This window comes from Typopeltis vanoorti, chromosome 8 (assembly GCF_054136105.1).
Source record: "Typopeltis vanoorti isolate ZY-2024b chromosome 8, IOZ_Tvanoo_1.0, whole genome shotgun sequence".
NCBI classification, from domain to species: Eukaryota; Metazoa; Arthropoda; class Arachnida; order Uropygi; family Thelyphonidae; genus Typopeltis; species Typopeltis vanoorti.
The window spans coordinates 5902116-5914183 of NC_143556.1; the positions used below are offsets into that span (position 1 = coordinate 5902116).

Sequence of the window (12068 nt, forward strand, 5' to 3'; positions counted from 1 at the left end):
TTGTCTATTTTCGAAATACAATTGAAACAGTAGGGTTGCTCATTCCCATAATTCCTACATAACACTGTGGCATAATTGACGGAGACGAAAACACCTGTGTCTATAAAAACGGCTTTCTTACCGCTATTCGTGTTCTTTTATAAATGAATACGAACGGCCAATTCGTGTTCATTTATAAACACGAATTTTAATCAGCTCATTTATAAAATCAGCTCATTTCATTGCTTCTGTTTTTAGAAAACTCCTCATCGAATAGAATTAGAGAAGTCAGTGAGTTTAATAAGTGTCATTTTCATTGCTATATCAAGAATCTTTCTTAAAACTGTTTAGAGAGAGATCGGCCCTTATAGTTTGTGTATTTATAGATATCGCCTGTTTTGAAGATGTGTATAATTGCGTTATATTAAAAAAACAACAACTCAGTTACGAATTCGCTATTTGAAAGGGATTTGCTTATAATATGAACGAGAGATTTTTGGAAGAAAAAAAGTATCATTCAGGACATCGTCATACTTGACAGCTTTGTTACTGATCACCTACAAACTAATCATAGTTTGCCTTGATTAGTCCGAGATTTCTGAGAGAAAGTTGCGACTTAAAAACCTCTTAATCAGGTTTGAGAGCCACCCACTGGGCAGTGCGCCACAACGAACGACGCTACTGATGTTTGCAAAGAATGCGTGCGTTCCATTCGCTGTAGTTTTCGGATTCGAGTAATTGGGAAATATTTTGTGCTTACCCAGACATGAATCCAAGGATCTCCATTGCTTTCTTGGATCATTACAGCACACTTCCCAAATATGTACACTGTTTTTTCTGTTGTTGTTTTAACTCTTTAGTTATCCATCTTTATTTTTCGCTTCGATTCAGTAATATATTCATCCTTCTCTAACAAACCACAACCTGATGAGGCGGAAACGACACACCAAACATGACTTGCTCGCTTAGTAATATTGCAATGACTGTCTCTAAGAAGCAGACTCTTATTCAACCTCAGCTGGACCTTGCGTCTGTGACTTTTGCGAATATTTCGGAAGCCGAAGTCGCTTGTGTGATACCAACAGTGAGAAGTGGCCGCAACAGTTCTTTTTTGGGCGGACAAATGTGTTAATAAAAACAGCAAAAAGCGGTCGAACAATAAAAGCGATATTTCAGGCAAATATCGCCGCAGGGAGACCCTTCGTGTGGTGAATCACAAATAAGTGATTCGGAGTGAATTTATGAAACATTAAATCAGAAATAAGTGATTTAAAAAGCAAATTTTAGGACTAAGAAGAATTAAAAGAATCCAGAATTGGCGTTTGGTAGATCCATTCACAGATCTGCGTTTATTGAGAAAGGAGATGACTCGGAGCGAAGAGATGGACTTGTTTTGTGGCAATATTTGGTTTACGGAGAGAGAGAGAGAAAGAGAGAGAGAGAGTGGACAGAAGGTGAGCAGTTGTGCCAACAGCAGTTGAGGCAGTGTCGCCATATTTCGTAATAACTTTTATTTTATTTTTTATTTTTTTTCTGGGACACTCTGTACAAGTTAACTAACAGCATAGCATTATCCCTACATGAAGCTTTTCTCGACTCTGTCTTTCGCCCTTTCGATATTTGATGGCAAATAACAAATTCTCATACACGTTTTTCAATAATAAATTTTAAGTTATATTTCTAAAAATATGATAAATTAAAAAAAAACTGATCTAATAGCAATTGATTTCGAGAAGTTTTCATTTATTTTTTGTTAATCCCACCATGATAGATTGTAAACCTATTCTACATTAATACGGTAAGTGAACAAAGAGACAGATAGAGATAGGGCCATTTTGAGCTGGTAGTCGCGCAATACATAGTCTCTTCCAGCCAATTCAGCTTCCCATAGTATGGCCCATTTCCACAATGGGAGAGACAATACCCATTTTAAGGCCGCAATACTTGTCTCTTCGTGGAGAGACAAGTATTGCGGCCTTAAAATGAGACGTTCCTTAGCTGGTAGAAATGCCAACTAAACCTCCAGGTGTTGGATGTCTTTCATTGTCCTGTTTTTTTGCAAACTAACGTTTGTAAAAAAGTGGCCCTTGCCATGTTTCGTCTCTGGGGTAGGGTTTACGGTTTCTGTTCCCTCCCTCCTTCTTCTATATGCAGTGCGAATGAAGGCCTCCCTGTTCATGCTCTCCATACATAATATTTTAGGTAGGGAGACGGTATCGCCTCCATTCAAAGATGCAGGTGTAAAGCCGGCCCCGCAGACCGTCATCAAGAAATACACAAGACTAGATCTCATCGGGAGGCTTCTAGATCAAATGCGAATAATCTTGTTGCTGCTTATTTTGTCAGGTTTTGCTAGAGGGAATCCAAGTACAGCGGCTTGCAAATGAGAAACTGTCCGAAGCCAGCTTGGATTGGTCTGTACATTACCGGTATGGGAGTAACGATCCCCGAGACCTTCACCTCCGCTGCATGGCGCTGCTGCTTAAATTTTCCATTAATTAACTTGCCAACACGATAAATAGTGCAAAAAACAATTAGAGTTACAGAGGTTACAAAATATTCTCACAAACAATCCTCAATAAAGTCTCTAAAATATCAAACTACTCCAAAAATTGGAAAAAAAAAGTATACCCATAAACCCAACAAAATCAGAATTCTATGCAATTAAAAAACTTGCGGATTGAATTGACCAACATGAAAGGTTTTAATTCTTAAATTCTTAAATCTAATATGAATGATATTCACCACCACCTGCAGACATCCAAACCTGATATGCCATTCATCGCTAAACCACAACAATCATCCTCTACAATAATAACTTTCCTCCTTAGAGATTCCAAGATGTCTTTCATAAGAATGGTGGAATCTGCGTATTTGTTAAATCTGATACCCCATGCCAAAGATTAGCTCTCCTCTTGGCAAGTCTGAACAAAGCCTTGTCCATGTCTCGTTTTCTATAGATTGTCCCTCTACCGGTCACTCTCAACCTTGCACGTTTTGCACTACTACGGTGCCACGCACCCAGAGGAAGACCAAGATATAAATAGATTGATGCATCTATATCTTGGATGAAGACAAAAAGATCTGATAATGTTGCGTCTTGACAGATAACAGGTTGATTTGGAGACAAATTGTTGACAGGAAGTTAGTAATGACGTAACTTTTCATATAGTACTATCATATCCTATACACCACTTGATGATACATGTCAGGAATTTGATGATGATGATGAGTTTGCTTTCCCATAAACCCGGTGTTGGTGCATTACGCTTCTTCTATAATTATTTCGAACTGGCTGCTACCATCCTCCACTTTCCTGCATCATATAGGAACGTGAGCAACTGCTGGTCAACACCCACACAGTTCAACTCGAAACTCATCAAACCAACTTCTCATCAACTGCTTTCATTCCCCACACCTCTTCTCTTTAGAACAATGTTCCCCCACGCCTTTTTCCCAGATGATTACAATCTTCCGGTCTTCAAAAACATACACAAATTCATCCTTCTAACCGCTTATTCACACACAGCACTCTCAAGGTGATAGGTCTTGGGACCGCTCACGTGAGGGGATGATATATATTAAAAATAAAATCGGAAAACTCGGAACAGCAGACCAAACGCGGAATTTTTTCCCCAAACTACTTCAGACATGTACTAAGTAGGATGTTGTCTCAAGCAGGACAATTGTTCACTTCCACTCGCAGTCTTTCATGCCGAGGCGGTATTCGAAGTTTGATCGGAAACGACTTTTCTATTCACTTGGTTAACAAGCTCGTTTCACTTCCGAAATACTATAACGAGAGCGTACGTATATACTTTCGCTCTTTCCCCCTTACACACAGAGAAGGGTTTATAGTAGTATATCGAAAGTAATTTTACTCGGAATAAATTTTAAAAAAAATTAATTCTCGTTGCATCGGAAGTTAGTAGTACAACTGCAAACTTAAGTTTGATTTTCACAGTGAGGACTCCAAATGATGTAAGTTCTCGCTGTTTATTTGAACTGTGTTATGAGTATGCGGCAGAGGAGCAATCAAAGACTAATACGTCATGTGATGACAGAAAGTTAAAAATAATCGCCTTTTCCACAATCACAAGGACCTATCATCACTTTCATCAGCTAGGACCATTTCCAAGAGGAACAAAAATCAGCCTGTACGCAATACAGTCGGATTTTATACTGACTGTATTGCGTACATGTATGTTTTTCTCGCTTATATGGCTCTGGCCCTCGTTCTTTTTTCTTTAACCTTATCAGTCTCCCGATTATCACTTGTACAGCAGTGTTTATGTTAAATTTGTAGCATTACTGTCTTTTATAATTATATATATAATTTTGTTTTTATTTATTTATTTTTCATAATTTGGTTTTATAATTTTCAGCCCATATTTAAAGATTTATCTCACAACTAAATGCTTAAAAACTGATAATTCTAGAAAATTTAGTAATCCGCAATGTTATGGCAGCTTTGAACGAATAAAAAGCATCCAAAGACAACTTACCACCCGGTTGATGAAGTCTTGGAAGTCTTTGATTTGTATTAGCTTGAGAAGCTCGATGTCTGCTATTAGAAGAACTGGATTGGCTCCAAGGAAGTAGCTAAATAGAAAACACGACAAAGATTAAAAATGAATACATGAAAAAAGAAAGAGAGAAAAACATTGCATACGGCAAGGTAATATTTTAATGCTGATTTTAAGTTGCAAAAAGGGAGCTGACATCTGTTACAGAACACGACGTTCCCAAGAGCCCCCCTCTCCAAGTCAGCCCAATTATGCAAATTTTGAGTCCTGCATGCGATTCTGTTAATATTTCATGTAAATGAATACTCTTTAATTGTAATTACAGTCCAAACATCGAATAGAATTTGGTTATCACAGATAAACATGCCATCCATGTAATAATGTCGCAGCTATCTTAAGTTTCATCGGCGTGCAATTACTGTAAAGCTTGACGAACCATACACACCTAGCAAAACCTGTCAGGTTCTGATAGGTGTGTATGGTTCGTCAAGACACTCAGAACCTATCAGGTTCTGAGTGTCCTTCGCGGCAAAACATGCATTTCTCAATATTAATAGTAAACGAAACGAGATAAGCCACGACAAGCCCTGCCATACTCAAAGTACACTTGTGGAAAATTCACAATAAAGAGAAATTTACTCTCGTGTAATTTTAAGAGAAAATTAAGAATAAAGAGAAAATTACACTTATGTGTCAATGCATTAATAAGTACACTGCTTGTAAATAAGTCAACGGACATCCTCATGGGTAAGGTTAATCCTGCCACGAAACGAGTCACGTGTTTTTAGCCGGTATGAATTGCAGGCAGATGATGCTTCCAAATCAATGTAACCATATCCACGTTAAATGGCTACAAGAAGTTGAAAGAGGATGATAGGATGATAATTTGCAGACATATCTGTTCGGCAAATTGTTGAAAAATTGGGCCACCCGAAGCGCAGGGACTCAACTGCAAGCATTACCCGCAACGGACGACCCACCACACTCACCGAAAGTGACTGTATTGGTTCTACGAAGGATAATACGTAAAATCCGTCTTTCGTAGGCCAACAGGGTGAATGCAGTTCCGGGTATCCACTGGAACAAGAATCTTCGCAAAATCATTCGGAACCGAGACTCACAACATGGGTTTCCATGGTAGGACCGCAATATGCAAGCCCGACGTTACCGGAACCAACATGCAGTATCTAGCGACGAATCACGTTATACCCTCTACCGAACAGATGAACGTGTGTGTGTGTGTGTGTGTGTGTGTGTGTGTGTGTGTGTGTGTGTGTGTGTGTGTGTGTGTGTGTGTGTGTGTGTGTGTGTGTGTGTGTGTGTGTGTGTGTGTGTGTGTGTGTGTGTGTGTGTGTCTTACCAGACTGCGTAACTCCAACTATGAAATTCGGAGGTGGCAGTGTGATGGTATGGTCCTGTTTTTTTTCTGGTTTGGCCTCGGATCTCTGTGGTGCCACGAACATTGAACTCCGAAAGGTATGTGAACATTCTTGCCAAAGCAACATTTCCTACTTTGTGGCGTTTCTAAGAACTGACCATTGTCTCTTTCAGCAAGACGATGAATTGTGTCATAAGGCTGCTGCTGTAATTGTGTGGTTTGTGGACATGAACGCCACCACACTTGATCGTATTGGACACATCAATCGTATTGGACATCTGTCAGATGATTTGGAGCATCGGGTGAAGTCAAGGGATATCTGCCCCACAACAGTCCAGGACCTGATTACATGCGTACAGAAAGAATGGTCCAAAATTCCCATTGATCACTATCGTACGCTTGTGGGAATTTTTTCTGTAGGATTGTTACAGTCATCGCAGCAAAAGGAGGTTCCACATCTTTTTAAAGTGGGTGCCATTGTCCGTTGACTTCTTTCCAAGGAGTGTATTATGTGGTGACATGGAGTCAAGGAAACTGAGCCTAAGAAAACAGACTTGTATTACACAAATGTAATAAAAGGCAGTGGCTTTCCGTATCCTCTTGGAGTATCGAGAACTCTTCATAAGGTTTGTTTTCGTGTTTTCATTTCCAACAAAATAAACAAATAAAAATTATTTTCGGCTTTAAAGTGACGCTGTTTATTTATCACTTGTTCCGCAAATCGAAAATCACGGAAATAATCTTTACATAAAACAAGTATTATTATTATTATTACATGGCATATCCATTGAGTTCCAGGACTCGCTGAGGCCACATTCACTCCATTTAAATGTATTTTTGTTTCCTATAACTTATTGACAAGAAAAACATGAAAGAAAAAAAAAGCATTTAAACTGAGATTACAGTAGTTAATTATTTTAGAAAATGTGAACCTGAAAGAAAAAAAAAATGTGTGTGTGTGTGTGTTTTGAGGGGGGGGGGTCCTCTTCACCAGTGGTATCCAGTAACTAATTATTTTAGAAAATGTCTACTGGTATATTGACAAATATTCTCCCATAGTTCCACAATCGAGCCAAAGATCCCAACACTTGACCAAATATCCTCCCAGAATTCCAATCTCTAATCATTACCCATAATGCCACAAGTGAACAAAAAACTCATCTCACGTCACTGACAAATACTGACACATCCCAGAGTTCCAATCTCTAATCCTTACCCCCACTACTACACTCTAACCAAAGATACAAAGTGACGTCACTTATCTAATTCTTTTCTTATCAACAACTCAATCTTGTCAGAATTCCATACGCGAACAAAAACATACAAGTGATGTCACAGACAGATGTGCCCCAGAGAAATTCCAAGCATTCCATACTCGATCTTATATCCAACCATCACCGTCAATCCCATTCGCGAACCATTACCCAGAATTCCATACGCGAACAATTATCCACAATTCCTACGCGAACCAAAACACACTAAGTGACGTCACACACACAGATGTTCCCCCAGGGAAATTAGAAACATTCCATACTCATGACGTCACGATTCCTCATCTCATCTTGATCTGGATTAAAGTAACCCCACTACTACTACTAGGCTCGTAATTTAAACGAATATTTTATAAGTAGAATACACGCCGTCTGTCGGTCAAAGTTAAAAAAACTAAAGAAAAACATCAGCAAATGAGTGCAGCTATTAACACATACTTGGATATTCGTTCATTACGTCTCTTTTAATTATAACAATTTAAATGGTCGCTTTTAGTCGAATTTGAACAGTGGCGAATTCTCCATGATTGCTATGCTTGCTGCGCAAGCTCATTACTTGAGAAAGAAGTAATGCATGCGTTTTTTAATAAATGCATGCGTTTATAAGCATTTTGTAGAGACAAGACGTCTTAAGCTTGCGCGGCAATAATTGAGCTTTGCGTTGCGTATCGAAAGCCGATGATTGCTCGTCTAGTCAAAGCTACCTTGGCTTGCTCAGTTGTCGGAGCTTCCAGATCCTCGCTGCAGCACTGTTATTTCATGCGCGCGCATAGCCATTTCCGCTCCCTTCACGTTGTCCTAAACACAGGGCATATACGCAGTGAAAGTAGCTCTAGCCAGTGAGCTTCAGCCGGCCTTTACAAGTGTGCGTGTTGCTTGGGAAAATTAAGTTACAACCAACTTTTTATGACGATGTTATTGACCATTTCATAAAGAAGAACCGGAGGGTAGAATTTGGATTCAAGTAGCTAAATTGAAAAAGATAGAATATCATTTGTAAAATAAATGTTCTATTTGTATGATAAATGTACATAAATTTCTAAATATAGTTTTAGCTGGTCAGTAATTCATTATTCCGCTAATCAGACTTAAAATCGCACCTCTCACTCCCTGAATGATAACAAGAGCAAGCGTGAATTTCAAGACCAGCATTCGCCCCTGAATGTGAAAGTCTTCAGAGATGTTTAGCCAAATTACACACTGCTGTGACAAATAAAAAAAGACCGTGGATGTGCTAATCATTTTACTTATTCAGTCTGAACTTTCAGTGAAGAAGACAAATTAAAAATGTAGTTTCAAAATGTATTCGCCCCTGAATTTGAAGTCTGCATTACATTCAGGTTTTTTTTGAGGGGGGAGGGATTCACGAGATATTAGCAAAGAAGCATGTTTGGAGGAGCGTAGCATTTACCCAACATGACACACTAGTGGACAATATTAGAAGAAACACTGCTTACTTCTTGGTGGCCTTTTTAAATCACTCCCCAACGAGTTTCCAAAGTTCCCCTCAGCGAGACAACTCTCGTCACATGAGAATCTTATAAGTGAACGAGGATTGACGACAGTCATCGACGGAATAGCTCCTCTCTTATGGCTGCTTTGTGATTAATCTTCCCGGTCCCTTAATTGCTATGATGCCCTTGTTCATCGAGTGACAGCTCCTGTCTTATACAAGTTGTGGTTAGTGCAACCTTTTAAGGCTGTAAGCGAATTCCTGTTATTTTAAATTACACGCCTCGCCCTTATCTTCATTTAAAGGTCACTCATAAGACGAAAAACTTCAGAGCCTTAACTTAAAAGAGCGTCCTAAACAATAACCCAAATTGTATAAAGGAGCTGTCGTTCGAAGATCGCGGCTGCATATAAGCAATTGACATTTGAGAGGAGGTTACTTAACTAGGCCCATGTGAATAAACACATGTCACTCGGCTTTCAATAATTTTGGCAAGAAACAAACACACAAACAATATCGGCAATAACTTACCCCACGACCTTCCCATATTGGATGATCCAGTCTCTTTGACACTTTGCAGTTCCCTACGAACAAATAAATCGATTAATTGCATTTCAAAACTAAACTCTAATAACTAGCATTATTATTTATTTACTTTTAGGATTTCCAACCCAAGAAAAATCGTAATTGCCTTGGAGTGAGAAACTAAAGATTACAATAGTGGTATTACCAGTCCATCAATGGAACCATGAAGTCGGAACTGACCAATGATTGTCATCGTCAGATGAGCTTATGAAGATTCGTGGATGCGAAATGAAATCTGCGGCAGAAATATCACCACAGATTACTCACATAAAGTGGAAAAGGAGAGATTCTTTATTATATAATTACACAGGTTAAGAAGAGTGGAGCAGAAATTTTCATTGTAGACATCTAAATTATATTGAAATGAATTAAATACCTTTAATGTGTGTGTGTGTGTGTGTGTGTGTGTGTGTGTGTGTGTGTGTGTGTGTGTGTGTGTGTGTGTGTGTGTGTGTGTGTGTGTGTGTGTGTGTGTGTGTGTGTGTGTGTGTGTGTGTGTGTGTGTGTGTGTGTGTGTGTGTGTACATAGTTTATTCACAATATGATACAATGTGAAAAGGGATTTATATTAAAAATGAAATATTGCAAAAAATTAAAAATATTAAATAGTAAATATCTTGAGCTAACTGGCAGATGTCAGATTTAGTTTTGCAGTTCAGCCTACTGACGGTTTCACTTATGTATTGCCAAAATTGTTCCTCTATTGCATTTGCCATCTTCTTGTTTGTACAAGATGAGGGATTCCAAAAAGGGAGAGACTTCAGGATGTCTGAGTTGATGCCCAAGCCATCTGAGTTGTAGTTTTTTGACTATATTGACAAGTGGCTCTTGCTGAGCCAGATTTAGCACAGCAGAGTTAGTGACGCGGTCCATACAGGTGTATCCAAGGATCATTCTGAGACATGTAGTTCCAAAGAAGTTAATTAGATCTGTAGTTTTTTGGTGCTTATTGTCCAGGTTTGAGAGTCATACAAGAAGATGGATCTATTAGTTGCATGGTATATTCTTCTTTTTTTCTTTAATGATACTAATAATGATTTCCAGATGGGGCGGAGTTTGTTATGGAAGACTAGAGCCAGCTGTATACACGCGCACGCACGCACGCACGCACGCACGCACGCGCGCACACACACACACACACACACACACACACACACACACACACACACACACACACACACACACACACACACACACACGAGTATAATGCCATTACATGTAACTTCTCTTTAAATGTATGCAGAAATACATTCACATGTATCGTACGTACGTGACGCAATCGCTATAAGATTCATAAAAGTTGATTGGGCTGAATAATTAATTAATTATTATAGCACTGGATAATTTAACACGCGGTCCATTTCACCCGAGGCAAAACAAAAAGAGCTTAAAGAACAAAGAAACACCGGTGACTTTTCTACTTCCAGTTTATTAAATTGATAATTCGAAAACAAATTAGAACATATAAAAGGCTACCTAATTGCTTCTTCTCCCTACTACTTATTAGGGCTCTTACAGAGCTATCTTAAGCCTTTCTAAGTCGAACCCGTTCCGAGGATAAGGTGATTAGCCCTATGTCTCTGGGTATATTTATATGCTGTAACTGAGTATGTTCACGGGGTCTGTTTGTCTGCTTGTGGGAGGAAAAACCCCAAATAAACTGAGGAGAAAAATCGTGCTGCCCACGCCCAAGATCGACTAACTTGGCTATGACTGAGAAAGCTCCTCACGTCCGCGACGAGAATCGAACCCAGGACACTCCTTTCCCAGGCATATGGTTGCGAAGGGAAAAGGCACTAGGCTAACCGCACGGACGCTGCCTAATTACGTTTTTTACAAAAACCCTTTCAATATGTAGGAAGTTTAAAGAATACGAGGACTTCATTAAATCTAATAATTTATCACTGGAAGAAGCCTCACAAACTGTAAGATATATTAAAATAGTGTGAACGTAATAACGGTCTAATTAAAAAGACCTCTGAGATGCGCCAAGAACCCAGCTCTTCAAAACTGCATGTCAGTACCAACTATTATACGACAACAGCAATTGGAATATCTTATCATAGGCGACCTCCCTGAAACTACGCCAATAGAAAAGTGAACAGATCCAGTTCTAATGTTAGGCCGCACTATTGGCGAATCGCTGCAGCTAAATGGCATTCAGTCCGTAAATTGCCTACTCAAAAAGAGCAAAACATAACGGCTTGCCACGACCCTCTCCTGTCATAGTTCGTCTAACAAGCAAGTCCACAGAAGACAGTCTCATAAGAGTTAGCAGACTGAAAAGGCCAGTCTCCAGAGACCTGAATATGTCCTAAGACTCCAATCTTGTCAGAGTAGCTAACACCATAATACCAAAATTTACGAGGCAAAAGCGCAAACTACAAAAAAAAAAATAATAAAATAAATAAACAAAATAAAATAAAATAACCCATAAAATCAATTTTTATGGGTTAGAGAGGCAAAATTATTCATGAGAAAGTCACAGAACTGAAAGTAAATACAAATATTCCCTTACATCAGTGGTTCTCAAACTGTGGGGGGGGGGACCCCGGAGTGGGGAGAATAGCTTGAAAGGGGGCGCGGCATATTTTCCTACAGATAAAAATTAAAACTTCTCTAAATCAGTTTTAAAAATAACAAATAAAAATACAGAAAGAAAGACTTTTGATGATTCAGGTTTTAATTATCATGAATTTCAAAAAAACTAATAATTATTTTCTTCACTCGCACTTATAAAACGCGTGTGCCAGAGGCAGTTTTGATAGTTCGGCAGCGGCCGCATCCTCTTCCAGGCAGCACGATACACGCGCAGCTGAAAGCAGCGACTTAATGACATCTCATTGGCGCTTGTTTTCATTGCAATTGCGCTGATT

At 39.0% G+C, this 12068-nt stretch overlaps 1 protein-coding gene across 1 annotated transcript in view; it reads right to left on the minus strand.

The window, feature by feature from the left end:
- Positions 1-12068, minus strand: part of LOC150103698 (cytochrome P450 3A6-like) — a 77862-nt gene that overhangs the window by 19601 nt on the left and 46193 nt on the right. Inside the window, exons 3-4 of the mRNA XM_090396660.1 lie at positions 9139-9191; positions 4485-4581 (exon numbers count right to left, since the gene is read on the minus strand). Of these exons, the coding sequence (XP_090252786.1) occupies positions 4485-4581; positions 9139-9191 (150 nt within the window). The remainder of the gene's footprint in view (positions 1-4484; positions 4582-9138; positions 9192-12068) is intronic.